The sequence below is a fragment of the Falco rusticolus genome, chromosome 8 (genome assembly GCF_015220075.1).
Source record: "Falco rusticolus isolate bFalRus1 chromosome 8, bFalRus1.pri, whole genome shotgun sequence".
Lineage (NCBI taxonomy): Eukaryota > Metazoa > Chordata > Aves > Falconiformes > Falconidae > Falco > Falco rusticolus.
In genome coordinates this window covers 16,744,742-16,757,959 of record NC_051194.1, presented here as the reverse complement: position 1 = coordinate 16,757,959, position 13,218 = coordinate 16,744,742, and the positions used below count along the sequence as shown (strand labels likewise).

General features: G+C 47.5%; 1 protein-coding gene across 3 annotated transcripts in view; it reads right to left on the bottom strand.

Moving 5' to 3' along the window:
- RARS1 (arginyl-tRNA synthetase 1) overlaps positions 1 to 13,218 on the bottom strand; it is an 18,792-nt gene extending 5,574 nt beyond the window's left edge. Inside the window, exons 1-9 of one of the 3 annotated variants that reach the window (XM_037397379.1) lie at positions 13,118 to 13,218; positions 11,283 to 11,382; positions 7,264 to 7,398; positions 6,567 to 6,755; positions 2,778 to 2,889; positions 1,664 to 1,764; positions 1,072 to 1,193; positions 624 to 744; positions 186 to 315 (exon numbers count right to left, since the gene is read on the bottom strand). In XM_037397379.1, coding sequence (XP_037253276.1) covers positions 186 to 315; positions 624 to 744; positions 1,072 to 1,193; positions 1,664 to 1,764; positions 2,778 to 2,889; positions 6,567 to 6,719 — 739 coding nt within the window. In that variant the 5' untranslated portion in view covers positions 6,720 to 6,755; positions 7,264 to 7,398; positions 11,283 to 11,382; positions 13,118 to 13,218. Of the gene's footprint in view, positions 1 to 185; positions 316 to 623; positions 745 to 1,071; positions 1,194 to 1,663; positions 1,765 to 2,777; positions 2,890 to 6,566; positions 6,756 to 7,263; positions 7,399 to 11,282; positions 11,400 to 13,117 lie in introns of those variants that run through there. The other 2 variants (XM_037397378.1, XM_037397382.1) reach the window with 2 other exon arrangements.

The following is a 13,218-nucleotide window of genomic DNA, read 5'->3' as shown; positions in this document are numbered from 1 at the left end:
GGAGACAGAAGATTTAGCTGAAAGCCTCCACAGACAGCCCAGTACTTTGTATTAGCTCTTTTCTTTAGGCTTCTGATAGCAGTGTGGCAGTGATTTTCAAAATAAAAGAGGATGGACTCAGACATAAAGGTGAGGGAAGCCACACTGTTCTACTGCCGAGACATGTTTCTGAATCTGACAGTCACCTTTCCGCGACACGTCACAGATCAGTTCCCATGCTTTAATGATGTCTGGGTTTTTGCTCTGCAGCAGCACCACACATTGGTAGGCACGTTTCTTAAATTCCTCCTCTGTGTCAAACCTCCTCTTGGATTCCTACAGTAAAACACACCACATGAAAAAGCACCGCCTTCCAGCCTGAACCAAGCTAACATTCCCAACAGGCTCTCCAAGCACACTCGTCTCAAGAGACAGAGGCAGCACGCTCACAAAGCCCTTTGATCATGCCCCCTGCAGACAACTCAGTACCACATACCGCAGCGCCTTACCCATGGCAGGTTACTGCAATCACTAGTAACAGTGATTCAACTCTTGTTTCTCCAAAACTAGCCTGCAATTTGTAAAGGTCCTCAATCTGCTCTTCAGATGTTGACATAATTATCACACTTCTTTGCTACAAATACCTTGTAAAAAGCTTGGAGATCCCCAATGGGAGGAGAAACCGTTAAGTAATCTGGAAATTTGTCTTGGAGGTGAGCAATGAGCATTCCAAACTGGGTGCCCCAATCTCCTAAATGGTTTAACCTTAAAGCAATTGAAGAGAACAGTAATAATGATTTCTCAAGCATATACTTTAAAAAACACGCATTTAAAAAATACATATTCTAGAAGAAGGAACACACACAATATCAGAACCAAAACCAGGTAAGCCCCCCCCGCAATTTCACTGCAATGAAGCTGCTCCCCGTTTTGATTTCTAACCCTGCTACACTTCCTCAGCTTAGTACTTTACTACACACAAAGGATTGTTTGTTATGTGCTTATAAACAGACCAATACAGACCAAAGCACAGATAGAGGTATTGCACAAATTCAGCAAAAAAGCCCACCACACCCAAAAATGGACTCTCACCTCAAAACATCATAACCTGCAAACTCAAACAGTCGGCACATACTTTCCCCAATGATAGTAGATCGCAGGTGGCCAACGTGCATCTCCTTTGCAATGTTAGGGGATGAAAAATCCACTACCACCTTGGACAGAATACCAAAGGAAAAAATGAATAAAAGGCAGCAGCCATTACCACACCTCCAGTGTTTAACCTGGGTTTTGGAGGGGGGGGCACACGTGGGAACACAGCTCACCTCCACCGACCCTCACACCCTTTGCCGCCAACAGCACGCAGCAAGGAAGGGCCAGCGGGGAACACCAGAGCAGGCATCCAGCCTGGGGCTCCGCTGCACCCACCCAGCAGTCAGGGGTCGCTCCCAAGCTGAGCCTGGCACACCAGGCCGTCCCTGGGCAGCCCTGTCCCTCACCCACCAGAGCACGGCCTACCCCACGGTCCCCGGTCCGTAAGTCACATCCCACCTGTCCTGCTGTAGCAACCAGCTGACAAGGACATCTGCTGCACAAATCATGGCGGGGCGAATTCCAAAGCTACCTGCAGTCCAGCACGTTTCATCTATATGGGAGCAGGCTGCCTATGCGCCCGCTGCCGTACCTTTTTCCTTTTGCCAACAGCTGGTGGTTGAATGCCATTCATCAATAAACTGCTCAGCTGCTTCGACACAAAATCCTTTCTCAAGTGGACATTGATAAAACCTTTAGAGGAGAAAACCAGCAGTGAGTGCTGGGGCTGCAGAGGTGCCTCAAACCACTTTTTGTTTCCTTCCCCCTTGGATTTCTGCTTCCTCACATCAAGGACAAGGACATAAGAAGTTAGCTTGACAAAACAGCAACAGGACAACAAAGCCGTCACTAGAAGACAGCTAGTCTTCTAGCTGTTCCCAGATAACAAAAGCTTGTTTCACACCACTGTAGCCTTTACTGCAAGAGTTAGATGCTGCAAGTTAAGTCTACTGAAGTAACTCCTTTATGCACACTGTCACTCAAAGGTGAATTTATAAAAACATTTTTTTTTGAGAAAATAAATAATCTTGCCAGGATTTGCAGCATGCAGAACCGGATCTTGCTTTGTGTCCCTTTTTTTGAATTGTTATCCTAAAACACAGTTTCACCTGGAATAACCCATGCTTGCGAGGTGACACTGTTTTACTTCTCCTGCTTCACAGAGCTAATGGATGAGCTTGTGCCCAAGCACCTGAAGAGCTGTGCCATGTGAATTTTGTGTTTATATTGAAGCCCTGAGGAATATGAGCCCCTGTATTTCTTCCTGGGCCACAGGGACAAAACAGATGCAGCAATGAATAACCTCCATGCTACTGCAGCATCTCCGTGCTGAGAGGACAAGACATCCTCTCCGAGCAAGCAACAGCGAGAAGGGCATATTGATTTTTGCTGTGATTTCATGATTGTAGCCAGATATGCATCACCAGTATTTGAAGGGAAAAAGCTGGTCCCTTAAGGATCAGTGGAAAAATTGCTAATTAAAGGGTTCACGATCGCACTTGCCAGTTCTAACAGAGGTACATTTTCTATTGCTGCATCGAGGGCTACAAAACTCACCAAGATAGAAAAAGCTAGTTCACCCTGTAAGTGGAGTTTTAAATCATGAAACAGTTAAACTCAACTCAGCTTCCCTGATCACTAACCAGTATAAAGTCACCCTATCAGGTTTAAAACATACAAAGTGTGCAACATGAAACTTATCTTACCAGGACCGGCAATTTCAACCTTCTCAATACACTCATTGGCAGGAATATTTTTTGATATTTTCTCAGCAATTTCTCTTGGGCTAACCTTCTGTTCCTTGGTTTTGAGCAGTATCTGAAACACAAGAAGATAAAGTAAAATTCAATCCTCCAAAACATTCTGCAGAGTGAAACAGAAAGCATAGCTACTGCAGCATTGAAAGATCCTCATGATCCTTTAGCTTCATAATGCAGAGACACACACGAAGAAAAACTTCTCTAGCAAATTTTAGATTAGATCAACTCTCTCTACACAGCACAAGTCTAAACTAGACCCAACATGTTCCTGCCTTCTGCTAAGAGCATTTAAAAAGTCCCTAAGTCAAAAGAAAATTTTCTAGGCTGTTTTTCAAAACCTGTGAAGTGGTTTGGGAAATCTGTATTTCTCTAAGCTACTAAAAGGGACAATCTCTTTAAAAACTAACATAGCTGGCACAGTCCTTCACACTGCTTCAAAATCCTGTTCACCAGTCTCACGGGTATCCTGAGCTCTGCCAGCATTCACATTTCAAGTTTTGAACCGTGCCTACAGTAGATGCTGAGTGTGGTTTCAGAGCAAGCCTGCTGATTTATGATTACAAGCAACCAAAGCAAACTGCCTTCAGTCCTACCTTAGACTCAGACTTAATAACTAAATAAAATCCAACAACTGAAGGAACGAAAGATAATCCTACCGCTGCCCAATTTTCTTCAAAGAGCATCAGAAAAATTGCTGGTAAAGTAGATCTCCTTTTTCCTCCAGACATAAATTGCCCACTGTGAGGAACTCAAAGAACACGATGCAAGTTCACACACAGCATCAGAATGGTTTGGGTTGGAAGGGACCTTCAGAGATCATCTAGTCCAAATCCAAAATTTCTCTGTCTGTTCCCAAAGCATCTTCTCACAGAGCTTTCTGCAAACCTTACAAAAACACCCTTGAGGAGGATTCTGTGAGCTAGCCCAACCCATCCTTTGCAAAACACTTCATTCACGCTGTAAAAGATTACCACAGCTATTTGTTTCTGAGCACATGATTTTCCATTTTTTCTGTGATGTGTCTGAAAATCATCTATCACCTCACTTCCATCAAAGCCACAAAGAGCACGTACCGCTCTGCCAGCTCAGAATTTACACTCATGGCTGCCTGTGTTTGCTAAATGTGACTTCTACCTGAGTTTCAGCTTCCTGTTTAGGCTGTCATACAGTCGACCATAACAGGATCCTTACAAGATGGTAAAGGCTTAGAATGGGCAAGAAAAGAATACCTCTGTAGCCTTTAATGCTACTCAAAGTGCAAACTACAGGAAAAATAAATGCAAAACCAGATTATGGGCATGTCATACCAGGTTACAGGCCCGTCATCTGAACCATTCCAGGAACAGTCACCGTACTCCTATTACTCCAAGGAGCAAGCAGAGCTCCTGGCTCCAGCCCCAGGCATTAATATGCTAACGAGCTCCCAGGACAACAATATGCATTTGTGAGGGCTGTTTCCACATGGGAGCACTGCAGGGAGAGGTTATTGCCTGGCACGTACTAGTGCTGCCCTGAGTCAGGGCACCTCCTGCTCCTCTGGCAGTCGGGGTGACCAGCTCTACACAGGGGACACCCCAAGGGAGCAAGGCTTTACGGGGCACGTACACCGCAGTCAGTCTCTAAACTCAGGCCAACAGAAAGCACATCACCTGCTGCTCTCAGAGGCAAATGACTGCACTGCATCCCCTGGCTGTGCTGATACACTGAGTGTGCTGCATGTGTGAGCACCGCCCAGCTCTGGCCCAGCCTACGCAGCATGCCTTTCCAGGGAACAAGCTCTCCAGCCAAGGCCAGTACTAAGAACCCTTATTCAGCAGCACAGCTGACAGTCTGGATCTTGACGCCCTGGCTTGAAGGGGACTGTTCAGACACTGAGTTATGCAAACAACGTCAACGCTGAGAAGACAGGACTGCTTGAGAATCCCGACCACGACTTAATTGGGGTAAAGCAGCAGTCAAAAGCACGGCAAAGCTCTGAAAGCCCGTGTCAGTGCAGTCACCCAGGGTGCTCCTCTGGCTGCAGCCCAGTCACAATATGCTAATGAACCAAGGGAAGATGACACATATTTGTGAGGGCTGTTGCCACCTCGGCACTTCAGACCAAGAGCCTGCTGGCTGGCACTTATCGATGCTGCCTGGAGGTCAAACTCATTGTAGCAGGACAACAGACATAGTGGCTCCAGATGACAACCTGGGAGAGTAAATTCCACGCATGTTGGTGCAAGTCTGATGTCAAAATTACCAGGCTAACAGATAATAAAGGTGAACTGACAACAGAATGCTAAAAAAAAAAAAAAAAAAAAAAAAAAAAAAAGTTGCTTCTGTTGAGACTGTGAAATAAAAGATCCGTAACTACAAAGTGTCTACCTATTCACTCAAAGGCATCAATGCACTGGAAGTTTGGGTGCTTTAGCACCTAAGCTAGAATGCACTACTTCTTTCACCCCACCTCCTGGTTTTACTTCAGCACAGTCCCAGCCCACTGAGTGACTATACTGAAGTGTCTCCTACTCTTGTCGGGTCCTCTTTAGTCAAGCATTTTCCAGAAAGCAGCAACGCCGTAATTTTCAAAGTAACTGCCGATACTAGCCAGGTTACAAAACCCCACCCCTTCCTCGCACACACAGGTGTCTGTAAAGTGGAGCCATTCTTAGAGTTGCCTAAAAGCCTCCAAGATCAGAACAATATAACAAACCCCCATGATTCCTGCTTTTTGCTCATTTAAAAGAAAATACAGCTGCCATCAACTATACACGGGGGGATGCCCACACCGACTCAGCGAACGCTTGGATAACTACAGCCAATAGGATAAGAACAAGAGCACAAACACTGTACGGAACAGCGCGCTCAAACATGAAAGGGCATTTGCCACGGGACTGAAAATGCTTAAAGGAGTACAATGATCAGGCAAATTCACCTGTAACCAGGGAATTACAAAGAGACTTTTGAAACAATGGCATCAGCTAAAGAAATATGAAGGACGGCTGCTGAGCAGTGGTCTACACTTGGTTGGATGCTGTGAGGTGCTTCATGCGCACCACAGCTGCGCTGGCCAGAAAACGACCCATGCCACCAGATGCCACGAGTGGCACATGCTGCAGCTGACAGAGGGCAGCTCAGGCTGCAGCATGCAGGGACCTGTGCCCCAGCCGGGCGCACAGGGCCCCTTCCCACTGCTGCGTCAGGAAGCTGCAGCACCAGCAGGATGCGTGCGCGAAAGGGGAACCCTCACTCCTGGAGATGTTCAGAACTCACCTGCCCTGTGAGAAGGGTGTGTGTGCACAAGTGTGTGTGGGGACATTATACTTTCCTGGTGTTACAGAAGAGCATTTAGAGATTTGCAGGTGTTTATCACCATTTTGTAACTGCCTAGACTTGTAATTTATTGTTTTGCTGATATTAGTTCCAAAATATAGCTTACCAATTAGTAGTTAATTGCACATCATTAGTAAATCGATGTGGCACTTAAATCCTATTTTGATTTAGATCCCATGACCGGAGAAATCTTTCTGTGTGACAAGTTACCCTCTCATACCAGTCATCTATAAAGAGGTTTAAAGGTCTACTGTGTGAGAGCCGATGAGCTGTTAGATACTCACTGAATTCTCAGCCCAGAGAAGGCAACAAGCCTGGAAGAGGTCCAATATTGCAACCCTCACTGCACTGTCTACCACCTAGCTTACAACAGACAGCATCCCCGTTTTTTCTTCTCTTTGTAAGATCACTGAGACATACCTGCGTTATGCCCATGGCGCTGTTACACTGGTAATCCCCAAATTTGGGCTGCTGACTTGGCGTCACCACTAGTGGAGGGTTTTCTAAATCTGGGTAGGCAGCTTGAATAGCAGCTCCAAAGATCTCCTGAAGACAGCTGTTGATATTAATCATGCTTTTTGCTGTTTTACTTCTTTCCTCTTGAAGGCTCTGAAAAAACAAAATCCAGAAGGTTAAATTCGCAACATCTGAGGAGCCGTTACATCCCACTTCTTTCCTTGGCTGCCTGGCAAAGCATGGCTGACAGATTTGACCGACACCTCTAGGCACAGGAGCGACAACATCCACAACACAAAAATCATGTGACTCTTCTCCCTTTGAACCTCCCAGCACAAACACCTCCCCTGAACGCAGGGCTGCATTACTTCTCACACCTTTGTCAGTGATCCTGGTGGAGGCCTCAGCTGGGCTGCCCCTTATGTGACTAGCCAAGACTCGACACTGTGGGCTTATTAACCTACTGACATTTTTCATAAAGTAGATTTCTGTTTAAGAAACCAAGAAATATCTGATGTGCCACCAACAACTAAGGCATCAGAATGCAGAGTGAGCACGCCGTCACACATCACCAGCTGTAACAAGCTGACATCGTTTATTTAGCTTGTCTTAATGAGGACAAAACCACACATGCTACAGCATTAACTCTTTGTTCCCTTACCTTTTGGAGAAAATTTAATCGATACTTAAGTTTTGCATTTTCGTCTCGCAAGCCTTCCAAACTCGGGGAGACTCCCAAGCATCCAAAGTTTTTCAAACGCTCGATTTCTGCAGTTAACAACTTGATCTCGTTTTCCTGAAAAGCAAATTAAATTGTCACACAGTAATTCTTGGAGTGGTGGGAAGAAGGTGAGCTGCTGCAAGATCTCAGATACAGTTCTAGTTTTGCCTCATAAAGGTTACAGCAATGATGTTTAAGTTGAACAAATCCAAACAATTAATGCTCAAAGGTGGTTTCTATTTGTGTCAAAAACAGAGATTCTGAAATATTCTTAAAGAAGAGTCAGCAAGATAATAATCTCACTAAGACAGAAGTACAAGGAAGACAACACGTCATCCTAATAAAATATATTCCTAAAATAAGCACTTTCTCCAGTTTTTTTTAATCTAATAAAGATGTCAAAGGATTTGACTCAAAATTCCCTAAAGCCTCTGTCTGCCAGTTTCACCATCTCACAGGCCACTGTTTCTCTTCCAGAGGATGAAACCACAACGACTCACACAACCCCAGCAAACTCAAGCACCAACTGGAGACAGAAATGCCCAGGAGTACCGCGTGCTGCTGCACCGGGGAATTCACCGGGCCATTTCTGCCGTGCCCACTCACTTCCATGTTCCACACAACCCTTCCTTCCCTGCCTCCGACGTGGCTTCTCCCTTCCAACTGACATGAGGCATTCAAGAGGCATCAGGAATTTCAGGTGGACCCCTATGCTCCAAATACATTTCCCTGCGTTTCTCCATATCCCTCCAGACTTCACAGCCCGGGACACCGGCAAACGTTCCAACAGCCTTAGCCCAACGGTGGGAGGCTGCTGCAAGGAGCAGTACTTTCCCTCACCCCACCTCCTACAGAAACCAAGTATCTGAAACTCCATCTCTGTTGTCCGATTCTTGTCGTCCCCCCCCCACCCCGTAACAGGCTTTGTGCCCATCAGCCACAAACCTGGCTCACAAATAGGTGCCCGGAGGCTACTGAAAATGGACTCAGTGCGGCTAGGAGGGAGAGGCAGCTGGAAGGGCAGTGAGCACCCCCTACCCTGGCTGCCTACCCTGGCTGTGAGCATCCCCCCAACCCTGGCTGGCCAGCCCCTCAGCTGACTCATTCAGGCTCTCCTCTACCACCACTCCCACAGCAGGAGGCAGCTCAGGCCCTTCTGTAGGCAAACAGGCCACCAAACCTTATCAGAAAGGGCTCATTTACTTTGTTGCTCTTGAAACAATCAGAAGTAAGGAAAGAAAAAAAAAAAAAAAAAAAAAAAAAAAAAGGCCATCAAACCTTCTGGTCTTATATGTCCACCTAAACAACCCAACCGCTCCCACAAATGCCGCTATAACTGCCTGCAGATGCTCAAAAACCCTAAGCTGAGCCAAAACACTCTTGAGATCAGCCTATTTGCGGACCGAGCTAAAAATCCCCGCTTTCAGGTCATTCTGCATTTGCACTTCAGCTTCCAGTGCACTTCTTTTTACAGCTTCAAGGTCTCCTCTGCTACAGGATGCTTCCTGCAGGTTCACATTTGAAGAAAGAGGACTTTGAGGAAAAAACCCTCTTTCTCAAAATCTCTGGTTTGGCATTTGGCCAACTAAAATAATTGCACAGCACAGCTGTATCTCATAACTAACTCACTCCCAATAGTTCATTGCAGCTTTTCCTTCTGCAGCCCATCACTTCTTTTTTTAACCAAGGCAGACACACCCCTCCCTCCCCAATCAGACTGTTTTCCTCTCACATACATATACATACCTTACCCCATAAAGCCAACAGAAAATATATTTTTTTTATTTTTGACTTTTCTTACCTGATCTGGTAGCATTTAATGTAACTTACAAACACATCTGAAAAAATTTCAGACTGAACTTCAAGTTTAAGAGAGATTTCATTTTTTTTGCATTCATTTGCAATGTTTTACAGTTATTTCACTGTAAGTTTAAGTAATCATTATTGTCACAAAACTGACTTAAAGGAACATTGGAGCAGCGACACGAATAACTGACGCCTCCCAACCCTAGAATGTGCTTTAAGAAGATAATATCACATTATCTTTAAACTGTCTGTCCACCCAGTACTACCTTCTCTCTAGCAGTCACCAGCTTCAGGTTAGCAACCCCCTTAGGAGAGCTTTGCATTGAGGACAAACATTGTCTAGATCCAGAAATTTGCATTCTGCTTTTGAAATTAAACCCACTACATATCCAAGCCCACAAGCAGCTCACACGTACTCCTCCTGCATTAAAAGACACCCCCCCGCCCCATTCTCAAGCAATAACTGCCAAAGTATTTCAGTACCATTGGCAAACTTTTCAGAACAGAAGTTCAATTTGGATTTTCCTCCATAACCATAAATGCCTCTGGCTACCCAAGTTAAGACCTGCAGGAGGTGAGATGACCAGTATCTTACTGGAGCTTCTTTCCATATTGTTAGGCTACCAGAGAGGATGAGGAAAGAGCTTCATCCACATGCACGGCCAGAACCCAGAACAAGGGGTTTCAGGAATCGCTGATCTCTGGGGCAGACGTCTGGCCCAAACAGCTTTTCCCACACAAATACAGGGTGACAATTAGTATCTTAATTGCTTGGATTTGGCCAGGAGGTAAAAAACTCTGAAACAATGTCACAGTTCAGTAAGTCTCATCTACTTTCCCATGACTGCACCAAACCAGCAAATTCAACAGCACAGGTGCCTGCAGGTAGGAGGCATTCAGGCTGGCCCCATTTCAGATTTGGCCAAGCCCAACGTGTCAGCCCAGTCTGCCACATTTTCCTATCATGTTTTGCGTTCCTCTTCTTCAGAAAGTTTCAGTAGCAGTCCTTATGTTACTTGAGTGGGAACTGAAAGCAAGGGGTTTCACCACGGCAACCTAGTTGCCTACCCCAATACTGCTGCTGCCATTTAAGTCTCCTTTCCTGTGCTTATCAACAGCTAATACAGATAATGAAATGAACTTTTCATTCAAAACCACTCAGCAGAAAAGCCTGAACTCATCAATGATTACACCAAGCTCCAGAATCGATGGGGTTAAGATCACAACAGCTAGGCTGGGACAGCCACACAGCCTCAAAACTGGCAGCAAGGGCACCCTGGTTCATGGGCCAGTCAGGATGGGACCTCTCACAACCCCCCCTCTCTGGGAACCAGAGACAGGACATGGGAAATGGAATGAAGCTGCATCAGGGGAAGTTCAGACTGTACATCAAGAGAATGCTATTCACTGAGAAGGTGGTGGGTCACTGGAACAGGCTCCCAGGCTCATGGCACCAAGCCTGTCAAAGATCAGGGAGTGGACAACACTCTTAGCCATGTTGTTTAGTTTTAGGTAGTCCTGTGGGAGTCTGTGATCCCTTACAACTTGAGCTATGCTATGACTCTATGACCCCCACACCCATGACCATGTTGCCAAGCTCGCCTGGAAAAAGGTATTTAGGGATGTTGTAGACAAGATATAAGGAAGAAATTCCTCACTGTGAGGGTGGTGAGGCGCTGGCCCAGGCTGCCCAGAGCAGCTGTGAGTGCCCCATCCCTGGGATGCTCAGGGCCAGGCTGCAAGGGGCTGGGTCTGCCCTCCACCTGCCCTGGCGGAGGGTGACCCTGCCCCGGCAGGGGGGTTGGACTAGATCATCTTTAACGTCCCTTCCAACCCAAACCATTCTATGATTCATTCTATAATTCTATGACCATCTGTGAATGCTAAGATGTTATTAAAAGGATACTATAAATTCTACATTCTTTCTGAAAAACAAGCTATTACATTAGACTACAGATACCCCTTGTAACTCCTCTCTCACAGAACTATCCGAGTAAGGAAGAGAGACAATGTCAATACAGTTTTTATCTATAAAACGTGTAACTGAGAGAAGGAAAGAAGAAGCTGCTGTTCAGGACATAAAATGTCACCTCCTGGATTAATCTACCTGCACAGCCCTGGACGTATGACAACTTGTCAGTAAAGGGTCATACCTGATGACCACCTCATGAGAAGCTGCAGGAATTACATGAGGCCATGCTGACATCTCCAAGGGCTCTTTGGTCAGCTGAGTACTAGAAATCTTCCCCTCACCTGTGAATACAAAAAAACTACAGCTTTTTCAATAGGACCAAAATCATCCTTACATTTTCCCTTAGCACATAAGAATGTCTTCCAAAGATCCCACTGAGATAACACAACAATTGCATAGGCTTCTGTCTCTAGGACTTAATGTGATACAGATTTTCTCATCATCATATTTGAAAAAAAAAAGGGGGGGTGTGTTAGAGAATGAGTGAGCGAGCAGAAGCGAAAGAGAGCATGGCCTGAGAAAGTATGGCAAATGGACCAGAGCACCTCTCTTCTTTCACCTCCTTCTTGCTTCCTACATGTTTTTATCTCTGCTCCTGCTCTGCCAAGCCTTTGCTGAGCCGGCTCAATGCAGTAACTCAGCACACACTCCGCTCTTTGTTGTGTTATTTTCCTGAGGCTCAATGCAGTAACTCAGCACACACTCTGCTCTTTGCTGTGTTATTTTCCTGATGAGCTAACGATTCCTTGCATCTGGCTCACAACAGGCTCCAGGGCACACTGGACCTGGCCCCAGGGAGCACGTGGCTGGTAGTGAGATGACAGGTAGATTCAGGCTCCACATGGCCTCCTTCAGCCTCCTGGAGCCGAAAAACTGAACACTGCCCCCCCTGCTTTGCTCCAAAGTGACTGGAATTCGTTTATGAACTAAAGATCACACAGCACTAACAGCAAAGAGCCAACTGCCTTGCCAGAGTATCTGAGATGCCCTTCCTGTCCTAGCAGCCTCAAAAGATAAGCCCAAAAAACAACGGCAAAAAGGAGCTGCAGAGATTCAACAGCCAGATTTATTATCTCAGTATTTTAGGGCAGTGCTTACCATATGTTGAATTGTGAGTAGAAATGTACTGAAAAGTTGCTTAAGAACACACGTGCATGGCAGGCAAAAAGCACAAGCCAGAATCTCTGTTACATGCTCTTGGGGCAATATATGAGAATTTTACCTGTCGGATTCAAAGTTTTCCTGAAGCTGCCTCTGTACTCTACTGTCAATACCTATCATTGACTAAGACAGACCGGTCACTGATTTTTTTTAATTATTATTATAATCACGGCTTTCAAAGGGAAATGGCTGTCCCCATCCTTCTTCCCAGCCCTAAGCACCTTACACCTGCTGTAATCCCGTAATCCCGTTCGCAAGAGCCAGGCCCGCGCGGGCAGCGCCCCCCGGACCCTCCTGCGCCGCGCCCGGCTCCAGGCCGAGCCCCACACGGCCACCACAGCGCGCGGCCAGCGACAGCACCGGCACAGCGCGCTCGGGCGGCAACAGCAAAGCCCCGCGGGACGGCGCCCCGCTGCCTTTGGTTTTCTGGGCATTTTTTTTTGCCGAACTTCCCCTCGGACCGTCCCCCCGCAAAGCGCCGCGAGCCGAACCGCAGGCCCCGGCCGCCGGCACGACTCGGCTCCGGGGGAGCGGCGGGCGCGTCTGCTCCGCTCTGTCCCGGGCGAGCCCGGAGCCGCCGGGTGGGCGCTTCGGCCGCGGCCCGCGCCCGGCCCTGCCCCGGCCTCCTCCCCACCGCCGCCGCCGCCGCCGCCTCCTCTGCCCCGCAGAGACCCCCAGGGCCCTCCCCGGCGGCGCGGCGGCCCAGGGGCCGTGCCCCGCTCGGCCCCAGCCGAAGCCGCCTGCAGCGCAACCGGGCCCTCCAGGGAGCCGCTATCGGCAGGGCCCAGTCCCGGCTGTGCCGCGCCCCCGGCCGTGCCCTACCCCCTCCCGGCCCCCGGCCGTGCCCCCCCGCACCTGCCGCGCCAGCCGAGCTGCCGACTGCGCCACGCGCGCTTCCATCCTCGGGCGGCCGGAAGCAGCAGGCAGCGGCAGCGGAAGCGCGGCGGCGGGGGAGG